This window comes from Candoia aspera, chromosome 8 (assembly GCF_035149785.1).
Source record: "Candoia aspera isolate rCanAsp1 chromosome 8, rCanAsp1.hap2, whole genome shotgun sequence".
NCBI classification, from domain to species: domain Eukaryota; kingdom Metazoa; phylum Chordata; class Lepidosauria; order Squamata; family Boidae; genus Candoia; species Candoia aspera.
Genome location: NC_086160.1, coordinates 67818379 through 67837190, shown reverse-complemented (window position 1 = coordinate 67837190; position 18812 = coordinate 67818379). Strand labels below are relative to the sequence as shown.

General features: G+C 45.9%; 1 protein-coding gene across 1 annotated transcript in view; it reads right to left on the bottom strand.

Annotated features, from left to right (window-relative positions):
- ANTXR2 (ANTXR cell adhesion molecule 2) overlaps positions 1–18812 on the bottom strand; it is a 134204-nt gene that overhangs the window by 103074 nt on the left and 12318 nt on the right. Inside the window, exons 4-7 of the mRNA XM_063310767.1 lie at positions 14255–14336; positions 12880–12981; positions 12701–12769; positions 11796–11876 (exon numbers count right to left, since the gene is read on the bottom strand). Coding sequence (XP_063166837.1) covers positions 11796–11876; positions 12701–12769; positions 12880–12981; positions 14255–14336 — 334 coding nt within the window. The remainder of the gene's footprint in view (positions 1–11795; positions 11877–12700; positions 12770–12879; positions 12982–14254; positions 14337–18812) is intronic.

The window sequence follows — 18812 nt, the reverse complement described above, 5'->3', positions numbered from 1 at the left end:
TGTTCGGGTTGGGGAAGGCTGGCGTAGCAGGATGCAATCACAAAGAAAAGAGTGCTGATCACCAGTGCTGCAGACCACATGCTAATCAAACTAAAAACAGACTGCCAAATACCTTACGTTTCAGCGGTTAAACTACAAGCTGATTATTGTAGATACAGAATCAAAACAGTAACTGTACAAATCCAGAAGACTGCCTATTTTACGCAAGTCTTACATAGGATGTGTCTTCTTCTATACACACAGGTTGTGTAATGGACTGCAGAAATGGTGAAGTGTTTTGCAAACCATTCAGCGCAATGCATCTGGAACAGCATACATGTGAGGGCAGAACCGATCTGTACGTGCAAACCTTTGGATGGCTGGGGTGCAGTTAAGACTTCCAGGGGTGCAAGGGCTGCAACAGAAAGGCTAATGATGCAGAGTGGGTGGGACCATGTCACAAATATGGATGCAGCCAGGATTTTCTTAGTGTGTTTCAACCGTCAAGCCTATATTAGGTTTACATTACCACATTCATACCAAACACTGCATAATTTATTCAACTTTCAACTTTTCCTATCCATAGGGATAAACAAAGAGTTTCTGAGATTCTTTGTCTTTCACCATCCAGTTACCGCTCTGACTCATTGTTCTTGTTTAAAGATTACAATGTTCAAAACTGTTACCAAAAAAACACAAAGTGTCCAACCACACACACACAAAAATAATTAAATGGTTACATCTAGCGATTGGACACATTTTTTGTGGCCCAGATATCCTAGCCGTACTTCAGCATTTTTTCACAGGCAATTCAACTTTCCACTTGTATTTGTTTTGACAGATTTGTGTTCATGTAAAAGTTTTGTAAAGTTGGGAGACATTAACAACAGAAAAGCTGGCTAAAGGTCACTTGCAGTTTAACATATCTATGTTCTACACTACTGTATTTCTCCAGATAACGTTACTCTATTCAGAATAATCAAATCCTGCTCTGATAATAACATTATTTAAGAATCTGTTTTTCAAAACGCAGAAATCAAAAATAATTCTATAAGACATCAGTTTGTCCATTCTTTGCAATGCAAACAAAAGTGGTACAGTATACTTTTTCCTAGCTATAATCATTCAAGCCTCAGCCCCATATTAAAACAAAAGAATCTGCACCCAACATGCATAATTTGCCATCACAGGGCCGCACATAGGACCCTGAAAACCCTCGAGGGGGGGAGCCTAGAAACACCCCAAAACTGTTACCAAATTTTAATTTTTAAGGTGGTGGAAGAGGAAACTTTTTAAACATATGACCAGTGTGTTCAAATGAAGTATATTCCGTTTTAATGAAACAGAATTGAAGTAAAGAAAATCAAAGTACAGGTAGTCCTCACTTAACTACCACAATAGGGCCCAGAAAATTGGTTGTTAAGCGGTACAGTCATTAATTGAGTCACCACGTGACTAGACCCAATTTTACGACCATTTTAACAATGGTCATTAAGTGAATTAAGCAAATTCATTAAGTGAATCCAGCTTCCCCAATGGATTTTTTTTTGCCATGAACAGGCGAAAAAGGTCACAAAGGACTACTTGTACCCAGTATTTTGGGGGTGTGGCCCCTGGCATGATACTCAAAAGATAAGTGTGGTCCCTGACCCACAAAATGTTATCCATCTTTCCTATAGTCAAACCCCTAGATTACAAAGCAGAGAACTACCGCATGAAATTTGACATATCCTAGCTACCATCTGTGAAATACAGGGGATGGGCCAGAGAATGGGTAATTATCCCACTATCCCTCATCTCTTGCTCCAGAATTCTATTTCTAGTGCAACCACATGCCTTCTGAAAGAGATGGATGATAAGTCCAAAAACTCCTGACCACATACTGATACACTAGCTTTAAGTCACAGGAACTGATCTAGCAGCCAAGAGAATTCTGCACCTACTCATTAAAATGGCTGCCCTTCATAAATTACCTCAGTTCCCCTTCTCTATTCATGTTCTTTCTCTACCTTCCATTCTCCACTGTCCTTTTGACTTCCCCAACCTCTCCATCTTACTGCTGGGCCACTGCTATGTCATGCGCTGCCTGCCTCTGAATAACACTCAGACACTGGTTCGCGGATCAGGCTCTGGTTTATTTGCAGGGCAGGTACAGCGTTGGTAGAAAAAAGCTGAGAGTGACAGGAGCGCGCCGGTGCGGGGTTTAAATACCCCGCGCCGGTCAGCGCCCCCTCGCTCACGGTCACGTCACCCCCCTTTGTCCAATACGTTGCCCTGCCGGTGGGTGAGGGTTTCCGGGATCGCCCATCATCAGGTTTCCCATTCCTCTGCTGATTGCTTTCAGCTGGGCGATCCCCGTTGTATTGCCGCTGATGGCTTGGGTGTGCTCCGTGATCCGTTTAGCTATTGTTTGTTGGCCGTTAGTCGTTGTGGGTTGATGGCCACTTATCTTGTACCCCTTCACCTATTTCCTTGCCATTGTCATGTGTGCCATTGCGCTGATGACTTTAGCTCAACGGCACTCATGACATGCTACTGTTTTCAACGTCTGGCCAAAAGCAGATCCAAGGTCATATTGAACAGATTTTTTAATCTTTTTATTTATTTATTTCAAATTTCTGTTACCACCCATCTCTCCCAAAAGGGAGACTCTTTCCAAAGTGTCATTGGCTATCAATATACTGCTACTTCTGTGTGGCCATATTTTGTGCCACTGGGTGGGCAGTGACACAACCAAGAAAATGCAGAACATCTGAGACGTCCCAAAGCGAGACAGGTTTTACTTGAAGTAACAAAAAGGGAAATCAGAATTAGACATTTGGTGAAGGGAGAACTAGACAACTTAGCAAGGGAGAGTCTCTACTAACAGTTTTTTTTTGGTTTTGCTGACCTTGGTTGCGGTTTGTCGGGGTATGCCCGGTGAAATGCTCTGGTCAGGTCAGGCGCGTTAACGTTGTGCGCCGCCACCCATTCCGGGTGGGGGAAGTGTTTCCACCTGACCAGATAGTGTAGAGTTCCTCGTTGCTTGCGGGAGTCGAGAATGTCCCTTATCTCGAAGTGGTGTTGCCCGTCGATCATCACCGGTGCGGGCTGTGGCGTGCTTGGGTGCCATCGGGAGGTGGTTGCCGGTTTCAGGAGGCTGGTGTGGAACACCGGGTGGAGTCTCCGGAGGTTGTGTGGCAGGTCCAAGCGTATTGCTACCGGGTTCACTATTTGCGTGACTCGGAACGGCCCGATGTACTTAGGCCCCAGTTTTTTCGAGGGTTGGGTTGACTTTAGGAACTTGGTGGATAGATAGGCCATATCCCCCGCCTGGAACGTCGGTTGTTGGCGCCGGTGTTTGTCGGCCTGCTCTTTGTAGGCTGCCTGTGCATCCTTCAGCGCCGCCGTGATTACTGGCCATGCTTCCGCGATCTTCCGTCCCCAGTCGCTAGCGTCCACCTGGGGTTCCGGGGGTTGAGGTAGCTCCGGTATGGGGATGAAGTCGCGCCCCGAGACTACTTCGAACGGAGTTTTCCCCGTGCTCGTGTGGACGGCGTTGTTGTATGCGGCTTCGGTGAATGGGACCAGTTCAGCCCAGTCGTCTTGGTGGTAGTTAGTATATGATCGTATGAATTGCTCTAAGGTGGCATTAAGAACCTCTGTGGCTCCGTCCGTCTGAGGGTGCCAAGCCGTAGATAGGGCCTGTTGGGTCCCCGTCAGCTTCAGGAAGGCCCGCCAGAATTTGGAGGTGAACTGTGTGCCCCTGTCGGTCACTACACGTGCGGGACATCCGTGTAGCCTGTACACGTGGATGAGGAAGAGTTTGGCTAGCTGTTGTGAGGATGGGACCGACGTGCAGGGGATGAAGTGGGCCTGCTTTGAGAAGTAGTCCTTCACCACCCAAATGGCCGTTTTCTTCTGGCTGGGTGGGAGGTCCACTATAAAATCCATAGAGATTTCCTCCCATGGGCGGGAGGGTTCTGCCACCCGTTGCAATAGCCCCGCGGGTTTGCCTGGTGCCCGTTTGGCCCTAGCGCACGTTGGGCAGGACGCCACGTAGGTTTTTACGTCTCGCCTGAGCGCGGGCCACCAGAATTGACGCCGTGTTAGGTGTAGGGTCTTGAGGAACCCAAAGTGTCCCGCTTGCTTGGCGTCGTGTGACCTATGCAAGATCGCTTGGCGTTGCGAGTCCGGGACGTAGATTCTGCCTTCCCCCCATGCCAGGTCTTGTGCCATCGTTACCTTGTCGGGGTTTGCCAGGAACCAGGGGTCGGTTTTGAGGGCGGCGGCGAGGTCCGTGCGCATTCCCCCTGGTAGTTGCGGTTGGCTTCTTTCAGTCGCCGGTTGTCCCGCCGTCGGCTGCGCCGTAGAGTCGAGCTGCCTCCGTGCGCCGCTTCGGGTGGTCACGGCCATCCCCAGTTGCGAGGCGGATAGGACCGTCCCAATGGTGTCTGGGGCGGGCTCTTCGTCTTGGGGCAGTCGGGAGAGGGCGTCGGCCAGGAAGTTCTTTTTGCCCGGCATGAACTTCAGCTGGAAATTAAAGCGGCTGAAGAATTGGGCCCATCGGACCTGTTTTGGGCTAAGGCGTCTAGGCGTTCGTAGGGCCTCGAGGTTCCGGTGGTCAGTCCAGACCTCGAATGGTTGGGTGGCTCCCTCGAGTAGGTGTCGCCATGTCTCTAGTGCCGATTTCACCGCGAAGGCTTCTTTCTCCCAGACGTGCCATCGCCTCTCTGTCTCGGAGAACTTCCTTGACAGGTAGGCGCATGGTTTCAGGAGTCCCGTGGGGTCTTTCTGTAGCAGGATGGCTCCCAGGGAGAAGTCTGAGGCGTCGGCTTGGACCACGAACGGCCGTTCTGGGTCCGGGTGCGCGAGGATTGGCTCCGTAGTGAACAGCGCTTTCAGCTTGTTGAATGCGGTCTGGCACGCGGGAGTCCAATTCAGCACTGTGCCTGGGTTCTTGGCGCGTCGGGTGTCCCCCACCCCTTTGGTTTTGAGGAGGTCCGTTAAGGGGAGGGCTATCTCAGCGAACCCCCGGGCGAATGACCTGTAGAAATTCGCGAATCCGAGGAAGCTCTGTAGTTGCCGTCTGTTGCGGGGCCGCTCCCAGTTTAGCACCGCTTCGACTTTTGCGGGGTCCATTTCGATGCCGTCCCCGGAGATTCGGTACCCCAGATAGTCTAGGCGCTCTTTGTGAAACTCGCACTTTGTAGGCTTGGCATAGAGCTGCGCCCTTCTGAGCTTGTCGAGGACTTGCCTGACTAGGGTTACATGTTCCTCGTGCGTTTTTGTGTAAATAAGGACGTCGTCGATGTAGACCAGGACCCCTTTGAACAGATGTTCATGCAGTACCTCATTGATGAGTTGCATGAACACCCCAGGGGCCCCCGCGAGTCCGAAGGGCAGTACTTTGTACTGGAAAGCGCCTAGGGGGCAGTTGAACGCCGTCTTCCATTCGTCCCCCTCCCTGATTCGGATGCGATAGTACGCCTCGCGAAGGTCCAGTTTGGAAAAGACTTTGCCCGTGGACAGGTGGGCGAGCATGTCTTTCACCAGGGGCAAGGGGTATTTGTTGGACAGGGAAGCCGCGTTTAGGCCCCGGTAGTCGGTGCAGAGCCGTAGGGTCCCGTCTTTCTTCTCCCGGAATAAGACGGGGGCTCCGACCGGTGAGCATGCTGGCTCTATGAATCCCCTGTCTAGGTTTTTATCGATGAACTCCCGGAGGGTTGCCATCTCCTTCGGGGTCATCGAATAGATCTTTGGTCTAGGTAAGGGGACGTCGGGCAGTAGGTCGATCCGGCAATCCGTCTTGCGGTGGGGGGGTAGTTGGTCAGCTTCTGCCTCTCCGAAGACCTCGGAGAAGTCGGCGTATTGTTCTGGTAGGTCTGCTGTGGTAGCGGCGTTGTCTTGTGTGGTCGCCTCCGCTCGTCCTACCGTGGGGTTGGTTCTGCCCGCTGGAACTGGTGCTCGATACTCGCCGTCGCCGAATGTGAAGGTGCGGGTCTCCCAGTTGATCCGCGGGTTGTTTGTCGCGAGCCATGGCATCCCCAGGACTGCAATGGGCCGTCCGATGTGCGTGACTACGAACGATGTGCGCTCGGTGTGAGTGCCCATTTGCAGGGTGACCGGCTCGGTTTGTAGCGTGGCTGGTTTCCCTCCCGCTGTAGAGCCGTCCAGCTGGTGGAATGCCAGCGGCGTGGGGAGGGGGAAGCAGCGGAGGTCGAGTTTGGCGACTAGGTCGGGGTGGATGAGGTTTTTTGAGCACCCAGAGTCCACTAGTGCCGCGGCCGTGGTGGCTCCGTTGCCGGCAGAGAGTTTAATTGCTGCCAATATTACGGGGCTTTCGTCGTTTCGTTGAGGTGGTCCGCGCTGCTGTCCCACCGCCTGCCTCGCCACGCGTTTCAGGGCAAGCGGGGAGCATTTCCCGCCGGCTGGTCGGGGTCTGCATTGTCCTCTTCCCCCCAGTAAGCATCCCAGCCCTCTTCTGGTGTCGCTGTGGCCACGGTCATTCGGCGGTGAGGGGGCGGCCCCGGGTTGGGTGGTTTGGGGCTAATTTTCGGAGTGGGTTTGGGCGCGCTGGTCGGCGGTCGGTTGGCGAAGCAATCCACCGTCTTGTGCCCTAATTTGCCACACCTCCCGCAGGGCTCCCGGTTGAACTTCTTTTTTGGGTATATGGGGCCGGCCATCCCCCCGTGTGGTGCGGGTACCTTTTTCCCGGCATAGTTTGTGTCTTCCGTGGTTGTCATGAGGAAGGTGCGGTGCGCATGTTCGGCTTTCCCCGCGAGGTGGATCCACCCGTGTAACGTTTCTGGGTCGTCGCGGTAGAGGGCCCATTGGAGAACGTCGCGGTTGAGCCCCCTTTTGAACATTTCCAGCAGGGTGGTCTCGGACCAGTCGCTGACCTTCCCCGCGAGGGCTTTGAACTCCAGGGCGTAGTCAGGGACCGTGCGTGTGCCCTGTTTAAGTCTTTGGAGTGCGCTTTTTGCCCTTACTTTGGCTAGGGGGTCTTCGAAGTAGTTTTTCATCTCATTGATGAAAGCAGGGAAGGTGGCGAGGGCGGGGGAGCTGGACTCGTACAGTTGGACGTACCAGTCCGCCGCCCTGTCTTGGAGTTTGATCGCCACGGCGGCGATCTTGTCGGCCTCGGAGTCATAGGAGTGTCCGTGCCTCCCCATGAACTCCCTAGCGTTGGTCACGAAAAACGAGAGTTTTGTGGGGGTCCCATCGAAGAAGATGGGGAAGTCCTTTGGGGCCCGGGCGTTTTGTGCGGCCCCGCCTCTCGCTTCCCGGGGTGTGGTGTCGGCCGCCTGTGCCGTCTGCTGACCCTCCGCTGGCCCGTGTGGGTTCGGTGCTTCGCTCGGGGTGTGGGCCTGTGCGGGGACGTCGTTGGGTGGCGCGGGGGGCATAAGCGACTGGAGCATGGTCCGGAGTTCCGTCAGTTGAGCCCGCATGGCCGCGAGTTCAGCTCGTGCCTCCTCGTCCACAGCCCGCGCCGCCGCTGGGGCCGGTTCCGTTGGCGCGTCCTCGGGGGTGGGTTGCCGGCGGGGTTCATCGTCCCTCTGCCGCGGGTTCGCTTCCTCCGCCGTCTGATGGGTGTCTCCGTCGTCCTCCTCCGTGTTGACCGCCGTTGGGCTGTCGCTCCACGCCCGTTGCTGGGGTGCGATGTGGGGCGCGGGGTCCTCCGCTGGTTTCGGAAGTCGTGCTGCTCCCTCCCGCGGTCGGGTTGCCTCCGTCGCCATCTCCCCTTGGGGTTGGAGCTGAGGCTCGGGTCGGGTGGGGTGGGCGTCCATGGCTCCGGGAGTCCGCGGTGCCTCTGGCCTTGGTCGGTCCTCCTCTGTCTCTTGCCGCGCGGCTCGCCCTCCTTGCCCGCGCCGCTCCGGCCTCATCTTGCTGGTCTTCTCGCCGTCTACTCCTCCCGCGGCTCGTTGTCGTCCGGTGGGGCTCGGCGAGGCTGAGTTTAAAACTCTCAGCTTTATGTCATGCGCTGCCTGCCTCTGAATAACACTCAGACACTGGTTCGCGGATCAGGCTCTGGTTTATTTGCAGGGCAGGTACAGCGTTGGTAGAAAAAAGCTGAGAGTGACAGGAGCGCGCCGGTGCGGGGTTTAAATACCCCGCGCCGGTCAGCGCCCCCTCGCTCACGGTCACGTCACCCCCCTTTGTCCAATACGTTGCCCTGCCGGTGGGTGAGGGTTTCCGGGATCGCCCATCATCAGGTTTCCCATTCCTCTGCTGATTGCTTTCAGCTGGGCGATCCCCGTTGTATTGCCGCTGATGGCTTGGGTGTGCTCCGTGATCCGTTTAGCTATTGTTTGTTGGCCGTTAGTCGTTGTGGGTTGATGGCCACTTATCTTGTACCCCTTCACCTATTTCCTTGCCATTGTCATGTGTGCCATTGCGCTGATGACTTTAGCTCAACGGCACTCATGACATGCTACTGTTTTCAACGTCTGGCCAAAAGCAGATCCAAGGTCATATTGAACAGATTTTTTAATCTTTTTATTTATTTATTTCAAATTTCTGTTACCACCCATCTCTCCCAAAAGGGAGACTCTTTCCAAAGTGTCATTGGCTATCAATATACTGCTACTTCTGTGTGGCCATATTTTGTGCCACTGGGTGGGCAGTGACACAACCAAGAAAATGCAGAACATCTGAGACGTCCCAAAGCGAGACAGGTTTTACTTGAAGTAACAAAAAGGGAAATCAGAATTAGACATTTGGTGAAGGGAGAACTAGACAACTTAGCAAGGGAGAGTCTCTACTAACAGCCAGGTTTGTACATAAAGAATGTATCAGCAACCCACACAGGGCATTTGTACTGAGAAAACAAACCCAGTGCACTAGTATCTATTTAGCGACACAACTACTAAAGAGAATACAAAGGGTTGTTACTCTTCCTGGACCTCCTGGAAACAGGACATAACATTCCAACCACAATCCCGATAACTTTATGGGAGCAAGATACAGAATTACTATCACTGCACCTTCATATAACCATCTCCTCTTGTGAAGATACAGTATATAATGTACCATCAGAAAAAAAACAGCTTCAAGAATACAAGTGTGCACATGAGCTTGGGAATGGTCCCGTTTCTTGGCTATATTAACATCTTACATTGTTTACCTGGCAGCCACGTATACTTATTTTGTATTGTAACTATTTTAGTTGTAATTGTTTAATTGTTTTATGGTTTTTATCAGTGTAAGACTCCCAGAGTCACTTGCTGAGATGGGCGGCTATAGAAATTGAATAAATAAAATAAAATAAATCTCTGGGTCAAAGTAAGGAGTCATCATACCAATAATCTCTACAAGGGACAGCTGATCTGTATGGGGTGTATGTGCATAAAATGCTTCATGCTCTCAAAGCATGTATAGCCATCCTGGCTGGGAATTCTATGAATTCTAGTTCAAACCCATCCAGAACAATCCAGGTTGGAGATGAATAGTGCAGAAAAGCCACATTCAAACAGGCTACATCTATGGGTACAGGGTCCTACACCGGCCAATGCATACAGAAAACCAGACAAATACAAGTTTGTAAGACTTCATTCCAGCGTCATAGACTAGGGTTTCTCAACCAGGGTCCCGTGGAACCCTAGGGTTCTGCGAGAGGTCACTAGGGGTTTCCTGGGAGATCACAATTAATTTAAACAATTATTTCAAATGCAGGGGTAAGTATCATTCTTTATTTTTAGTTTAAGAACACTGCTAATGCATCTATACAGGCCTACCCATGAAACAAATATAATCATTCTGTAACTTCTGGCCTATATTTGAGCCTGAATGTGCAGGGGTTCCCCAAGGCCTGAAAAGTATTTCAAGGGTTCCTCCGGGGTCAAAAAGTTGAGAAAGGCTGTCATAGACTTTCTGAGAGTAATCAGGAATCAGGGGAATAATGAGAGAATGCCTGACCTGCCTTGAAATCTGAGTCATCAGCAGTCTGCTGGCAGGAGAAAGGCAGAGGTGGAGATGGGAGAGATGTCCATAACAACCCAGACTTCTAGTGCTAGAAAATTCCACAAGGTAAAGCCTAGGATCCAAAGGAGGACAAAGACCAAGAGTGGGAAGAACAAAGGTCTGGAGTTGGAAAGTTGTTTCTAACAGAGGGGAATGGGCTGGACCCCCAGTTGATGGTATATCTTGAATAGGAGATATTGCTGCACTCTCCTTTCAACGACATGTGATGGCATTTGTTCTGCCTTTTATAGCTATCAGCGTATTTTGGGGCCAGGTGTCCTACAAGGATCAGGCCCCTCATTATCTGAGCCAGACCTCATCTGCTCAGGTCGTAGTATCCCAGAGCTACCACAGGTGTCTGATTACCTGCCAGATAAAAGCCTACGTTTCTTGATTTATAGCTCAAATTATTAGTAGCTCAGCTTTAAGTATTCCAGTTATAGCAGCAATTCCTGACTCACAGTTGGTGTAAACCCATGTTTTTATGTACCAGATGAACTGGCAGATATAAACACCCAGACCTATTTGACTGAATCCCTTTAATCCACAGTGAACAACAGAAAACAAGTTCGTTAGCAGATATTTCCAAAAAAAATCTTATTAAAATTTTATGCATTTACATTTGCTGCAGCATACAGCTTTCCTTAATGGAGAGTTGTGTATTTATTTTAGCACAGAAACAAATATGCACAGTTGAGCTGTTCCACAAAGCTTTCACACCATGATTTTCTTTAAGGAAAGGAATTCAATCAATACAGTTCCTCCAAGGCAAAGTGCAATTTAAAGACACAATTCATCTATAAAGAAACCATTAAGCAACCCAATAAAGTCTTATTTAAGAATCCTTTTTAGGAATCAAACCCTGCCAGTATATTTATCTTCCAAAATAAATTCCCTGTAATAGAAACATGTGAAGCTGTCCAGGGGAAATACCATGCACAGGGTTATATATCTTGTCACACTGTCTTGCACAAGAACATAAACCTATCCCAACTTGTCTTTCTGTAAATGGAGATCCATCATGTCAGATCCAGATAATGGGCCAGAGGGAAGCAGCACTGTTTTATACAACTTGCATAAAGATCAACCACTGAGAATCATCCAACCTTCCAGGTAGATCGGATGAGGAAAACACCCTCTTTTCTACTGACTGACTCATCTTCAGAAATGTATAGATAGATTGTTAAGTTCTATTATACTGCTATTGCTATAAGGGAGATACCATTTTAGAGCCAGTATCACTAGTTTTATCTATATATCCTTATATTGATACAGACAGACTCACACACACTCTGTTTGGGCTATGTGGTATAGACCACTTAGTTCACTTGGTTGTTTGAATAATTTTATTCTTTTATTCTTTCCCCATTATTTCTTTTTTAATTGTGTATAATACATAATGGACTACTGGTCTTTGGCCATAAATAAAGCATAAGTAATTAAGTAATATCACACTGGGATATGCAGCCAACCATAATGGTTCTGGCTGAATGAAGTTCAACCATATAATAGGAGAAAATCTTTCTCTCTTCTACAGCCTATCAGTCCTTAAATATAGGTAGATGACACTGAATTGTGACTGCCAGGAGATCTAGCAAATGGGGCTGATGGTAAGGAATCCTGGGAATAGTCACTCAGGAACACCTGAAAAGCCAGTTTTCTATTTCTGTCTCAGACAAGGCATCTCTAGATGCTTGATCATGCAACTAAGCAATTTTAGTCTGTTCAAAATCACCTCATTCTGCAAGAGTATTCAAGCTAGAGAAAGCCTAGGCAACCAATCATTAACATAAAAATGAAGAAACTGCAGAAATGTCTTTTAAAAAAATAATAACCTTACAAGTTAAACAAGTTGTGCTTTTGCAAATACTCACAGAATTAATTATCCCTCGAAGAGCTTGAAATCCTTCCCTTACTGGGAAGACTTGATCTTTTGAATCAGCAATGCTTTCAAGCTGGGGAAGTAAACACAAATACAACACAGATTTGTGCTACCAACCTTTAGGCACAAATAGGCATGCACAAGATTTAGCAAAGATTTAGGGCAGGGAAACGAATGGCTTAGATAGAACCACATGTACAGACAGGATCTTGTTTACTAGTCATAATTTTTCTAATTCTCACTGCAAAACAAACAAACCCAATTCAAGGAAGATTCCCAGCTCTGAAAGGTCACCAAAGGAAAACACAAAGGAGCAGTTCCATATATGGTTCTTCTCTCTGAATCTGTTGATTCTTTTTTTTAAAACTAGCCTAACCATTATGCTATCCTTGTTTCTCACCATGCCCATTAACAGTATTATCCAAGGCACCAAACAGCAACCAGCCGAACAGAACAATCTTGAGCCAGAGGGACAATGATCCAATTTAGCAGAAACAGGAGCTTCAGAGGGCCACACTACATGTTACACTGAATGCATAACAGGTGGATGGGCAGGTTATGGGCCATAAGTCATATGCCCCTGTTTTGGGGGTGGTGTGTCTGTATATCCTGGAACCCCCAATAAATCATGCCTCTGAAATTCAGCAGCAATTCACTAAACAATGGTGGTATGACTACCCACCCATTTTAAGTGATATACAAAAACTGTGTGTCAGCTGCCAGATACACTTTAACATACCTGGAAAACAGGCACCACCACCCCAGAAAAAGAACCCCAAAGCACAAAAGAGTTGCTGAAAAGATCCAAGATGAAGGACATTTCTCAAATAAGAAAGCACCTTTGCCACATTTTCATTTATAAGCAGACTCTAAGTTCCCGCAGACAGAGGTCCCTACCTGCTCTTGATTAAAATTGAGGACTCCGACGCAGTAAACTCTGGCTCCCATGGACCTGGCATTTTGTGCCTGTAGCAGAGAGAATGGGAAAAAAGAATCGTGTCTACATTTGCCAAGAAATAACACACATGTGCAAATGTTGAACTCAACAGGAAGTGCTGTTTCAATTCAACCCTCACCTCTTTTTCTGCATACAGTGGAATCAAGCCTTCCAACTTTCCATCTGTCAAGGCAATGATTACACTACTGGACCCTTGTGCTTTTTCAATCTGATTATTTGCCTGGAGAAAAAAAGAATTTGTACTCTTACACTTGCATTTAGAAGTGGAGAAGAAAAAGAACGCAGCATAAAAATTATGAATCATAATGAGCTACAAGCTCATCAAGTTGCACCCAAACTCAATAAATGGTTACTTACGCCTCTTGATTTTGCAGGGCTGATTTTATTTTTTTTTTCCTGCAAGAAAGCCACATTTGGGGGTGGGGCAGTTCTGATCAAGTTCAGATCTTCTATTTTTGATGTGGAAAAAAGCAGGTGAGTAAAACTTTATCTTATTGGGGAGCAGAGCGGAAGGCTCTATATGAGGCTAAACCCAGCTCCACATTCACCCTGTCAACTCTATTACTTTAAGAGTCCTACAATTTCCCAAAGAGCAATAACTCAAAAAATATATAATTTCTTTATGAGAAATAAGCAGGAAAGACTGGACAGCTAAGGCCATGGGGCTGAGTACTTCAGCAAGCATGCGTAATTTCAGAGAATTAGAGAGTTCCTTGACCGGAAAAGGAATTATTTGTGGCATATTTGTCAGCCCTTCAAGGTAGACTAGACTAGGAAACCAAAGTTATGAATCTTAACATTACTTTTATTATAGGGTTACAGTAACAGAATCTTGCAAGCCTGAACGCACTACCCCCTTGCCTCCCTTTCTCTCTGTGCGAACAAGGAACGGTCAAGTCCGAGACGCTTTCTCAAATTACATTTCTGCCTCAGACTCAAATTTCTTTTACCTGACTATTGTCTTGGTTGTGGCTCTTCCTCCTGTTCCTCAAAGGTATTTTTACAGCCCATTACAACATTGGACAAGGCTGCAATCCTTTTAACGAAGTGGGTTTCACTCCCATCACTACAATTCATTTAGAGAAAACATTTGCATTTACTTTAGTTAGCAGTGAAATCTTTCTTCAATTCATGGCGTGTTCATTCTAGTTTCCTCTTAGCTAGGTGCCCTGGTAGAAGATGCCCCCTTCCAAAGATATTACGCCAGAATTTTCTGTTCCATTTCTCGATCCTGAAGCAACCCACATAGTTCTATGAGCCACGGTTCTTTGTGTGTGTATCCATGTGTGTGGATTTGTTTTATTTGTAAAAGAGCTTCACAAGGGAGAATCATTACCATCATCATGTTTGCTGCCCAGAGTTCTTCAGGACTGGGGCAGGCTAAAAATATTGCCAATTAAAAAAAAAAAGCATAAATGATTCAGAAGGTTGAAAGTTCTCAAACAGTAATGAACTATGCTGCATTTCCATTTAAGAAATTGCAGGGAACTTACTTCTCTTAATCCTTCATGCATGTATGTTTCACCTCCTGGCTTAACTTTTAGTAATTCTTCAATGCCTCTCTCAATTTCTCGCCTAAGAATAAGGGGAAAGTAATGAAAAAGATTATTAAAGACACCAAAATTACAGGAGTTATCTCAGCCCTTAGTAGCTTGGTAGATACCTGGAGAGAAAAGATTTGTAAACGCAGTGTTTCTCCAGCCAAAAGTGTTCACTCCAGAATTCTAAAATATCTTGCCTTCCATGGCTGCACCTAAACAGACTCCTTGCGCACTGGGTGAATTTAGCCGATCAATGACTCATGAAGTCAACCAAGTGATTCCCTTTATTGCCTGTTGATCCTCAGCCTATACGGGAAACTCTAACACTAGCGGTCGTGCAGGTTTTTCTGGCCCAAATATCATAGTCCTAGCCACAATGATCCCACAGCCATTCTTAAAAAGGAAAACTGTGATTTCCTTAGTTCCTTAATCAACTAAGTGATTCAAACTCAGAAATCTGGGAGTGTATCTACCTGCCCAGAAAAAAGTCATAGGTAAGCTGAGATGATAGGGAACATATTGAGATGTCTCAAAGCTTTATTGGAAATAAGTGTGATGCCAGATGCTGGCGGTTAGCTTTGAAGAATTTCAGGATCCCATTTATTTTTTTCAAATAAAATCAGGTCAGATAAGGAGCCCGCAGGAGCACCTGCACAGGGCATTCAGGTAGTCCCCAGTTTAAGAACAAGTTCTGTTCCCAAGGTCTGTCCTTAAGTCAAATCTGTATGCAAGCTGGAACAGTATTATTGTATAATACTGTATAAGTAGTCTTGTGTAATTAACTGGAACCACTGTGTATTTAACTTGAATTTTGCTACAATAGGCTCTGTTCTTAACTATGGGTCATGTATTATGCTCTTTAGCCCTAAATTACTCAAGGCTGAATCCCAGCTTTAGGTAGTGGCTTTTCCACCATTCTGAAGCCTTGAACAGAAGAGTCTTTTCCACAGATTCCATGATTCTTTCTGTGGACAGGTGGAAATCTTGCCGGAAGTAGGCCTCTCAACCCAGAGTTGGAAAGTGGAAATGATGGGACCAATAAAAAAAGAAAGTTATTCATGACAAAATGAAATTACACTTGTCATAATTTTATAGACATACTGTAGGTACACACGGAGATTAAAATACAGAGAAATCAGCAGACTTCAAATTTCTGAATCACTCTCCTTTTGACCCCTCTCACTGGCAAATGAAAAGGTAGACTAGAGGGGGAAAAACCCCTTGCCTGAAGCCATTTATATCTGTACAGTACTTGTAGTCCTGGTTGCAACAGAAGACATGCTGTGTGCTATAGATGGCAGCTGAACAAGTTACATAAAGTCAATGCAATCTGTTTAATCCAAAATATTTTACACTCGGCGTCTATTGAAAACAACCTGAAACTGATTATGTACGAAGGCAGATTACAAAGCAGACGCTCTCTGGTTGCCAGGGGATGTCTGGCAGACCGTCCACAGGCTCTGGCAGTTCCGCTGCCAAGAAACAAATGACAAATCAAGTTCCAGGGTTGCTTCTTTTTTTTTTTCCAAACCAGATTTTGCAATGCAAAAAATAGCTCTCGTACAATCGGATCGGTTGTATTTATCCAGCATCGAACCAAAGACCTCCCAGCATTTTCTGACACCTGCAGCCCTGTTTCACCTATGGAGCCCAATGATTACAAAAAGGAAAGAAAGTAGCTTCCACAGTAAAAAAAAGAAAAAGAAAAAAAGAGATTAGCATCTGTGTTGTAATATTCTGGAACAGGAGGGTGATGATGGAGGAGGAGGAGAAGGAGGAGGAGGACCAGCACAAGCACCAGCACCAGCCCCAGCAATGGCGGCTGCTGCTTGAATGAAGAAAATGAAGGAAAGGGTAGAGGAAAAATAAAACAGTTGCTTATCATGCTTTTAAACCAATCAAAAGAGCTTTAATAAAGCTCAATTTTGCACCAACCGTATTTTCTAGAGTGGTAGGCACATAAGGGACTCTCCTCCCTGATGAGTTCCTTTCACTCATCTGTCAGATCTCTTAACTCCAAGACTGTCCCTCCTAGACCGAACCTCCAGGTTGATCATGAACGCTCACTATTTTATGAACTGTGCACTTTCACATTGGTTATTTCTGTTATGCTTTTTCTTTTTTTGCTCTAACTGCCTTGTGCAACAGAAAGATGCAGCACTGGGTAAAGCTTTGATCTGGAGGTTCAGTTTGAGTCAATCCAACATTTTGAACTGAGTTCAGATGGGATCTTCTACATGCCGAAAGCCCTTTCTCCTAACTGATTTGAGTAATTGAGTAGAAGTGACTTGATTTTCAGTGTTGATTTAAATTAACAGATCAAAAGAACAATCCAAATTAGATGAGAGCAACCCTTCCCCAGATCATAAATGTTTCTAAGGGAACAAATATAGAGTAAATTTCTGGATTACACCAAAGAAATAGTCTGAATCAACAGTCAATGGATACACCAAAGTCCTCTTTGGCCAACCAAATATAATAGAAAGACTGCTGACATATCGCTTTTTTCCAAATGTGCTTTATAATAAGGATGTGCAGAACTTCAGATCTGATGGCAAAAAGGTACTGTGGAGCATGACACATTTGGTTTAAGGAACTGAAGACCCCACACACTCCACAGCACCCTTTTGCCTCTGAATGCAAAGCAACACTTCGCAACAATCTGCTTTAATAGTAAACTGCAGTAATTCTATGCCTGACTCACATGAAATGGCTATATGACTTGATACCTGCAGGATTATTTACTTCCAGCACACATTTCCCAGATAGGAATGCTACAGGTTACTCTACTACACCAGATCCTACAGAGTGTAAGAAACCTATATTTCTACACAACAACTCTCATTGTATATATGGATGGTATTATTCCCTCCTGCTCCTTAGAAAATGGTCCAAATGAGGGCTATTTAGAAGGGCCTTTGGTTAAAATTTGTCATGAACATGCCTATATTGATTTGTCACCAGTATTACTATTATTAGATTTTTATCCCACCTTTTTATTTATTTATTTATTCATTCATATATATAGATATATAGATATAGATATATAGATATATATAGGGTCAACTCAAGGTGGCAAACCTCAGTAAGCTTATTATTCCATCCTGAGAGTAAATTAGTTATGAGTTTCATGTATAATTATATTTGCATTCATTTGAGACTGGTATTATCATTTTTGTTTGTTATACTGGTATTGTATTGGTATACAATATCATTATCATTGGTATACTGGTATTGTATACCAATACATGACTCTATGTGGAGGGAGGGTATAAAAATAAATAAATAGCTAAGCCATAAGTTGGTGAATTTGTTTCTGACTTAATCCCTTTAAGCACCTTAAATGCAAAGGAGTTGATAGCAAAATCAGCCACTTGACTGCTTTTCCCCAGAAAATTTCTGAACAAATTAAAGAGCATCAGTTCCAGTACAGACCTTAGGAGTAGCTGTATCTGTCCACTGAAGAATCTGACCATTTATTATCACTTAATGCTTCCTACTCTTTCACAAATTACTGATAAACATGAACCTGGCTGTCCTTCAGATGTGCTGACTAACTCCCAGAATTCTCAGCAAGAGGCAGGCTGCCTGGGGGATTCTGGGAGGCGGAATTCACACTTTTGGAAGTCACCCAGTTTGGAAAAAGCCTACTCAAGTTTCCTCAGGAATCTGTGGTGAAAGATGTGTCAAAAGCTTTTTGAAAATCTAAATAAACTACATCTACCAGATTGCCCTATATCATGATGGCGAAGACTCTCTAAATCTAAAAGACAAATGATGCAAGATATATATTTATATGTAGATATATATATATATCTACAGCAGGAACAGACTTTTTAAAGAAGAAAGAGGGTATGAAAAAGGAGAGGTCACAAAGGAAACACACAGGTAGGTCAAAATTACAGAAAGATTGTCAGGAAAGCTAAAGCTGAGAATGAGCTGGGATGAGATGACACATATAACAAAAAGAACTTCTTTCAATATGTTCAAAATAAAAGGAAGAGAGAAGATCAATATGCCAGATGCTCAATAAAGACAGAAAAATACTAATAGATAAAAAGTCAACCTCTACTTTGCCTCAATTTTTCTCCTACAACTGGAAATGTGTTCCACTGGGGAACTGGGAAAAGCAGGATGAAGGGGCTAGATTAAAACTTGCAAATGACATGAGGATGGTCAGAAAATGCCTATTTACTTTGAATGAGCTAAAATCTCCCATGACAGATAGGAGACAGATCCTAAGATAGTGAAGGAATTTAGCTGATGATCTGACTCAACCTTGATGTATTATCTTGAGAAATTTGAGGGAAATGGTGAAATGCCAGACCAGGGGGGACAAATATTGTCCATATCTTCAAAAAATGAAACAGTGGAATCTAGAGAACTACAGGCTATCCCCAGGTTCCTCAACCAGGGTTCCGTGGAACCCTAGGGTTCCACGAGAGGTCACTAGGGGTTCTCTGGAAGATCACAATTTATTTTAAAAATTACTTCAAATTCAGGCAACTTC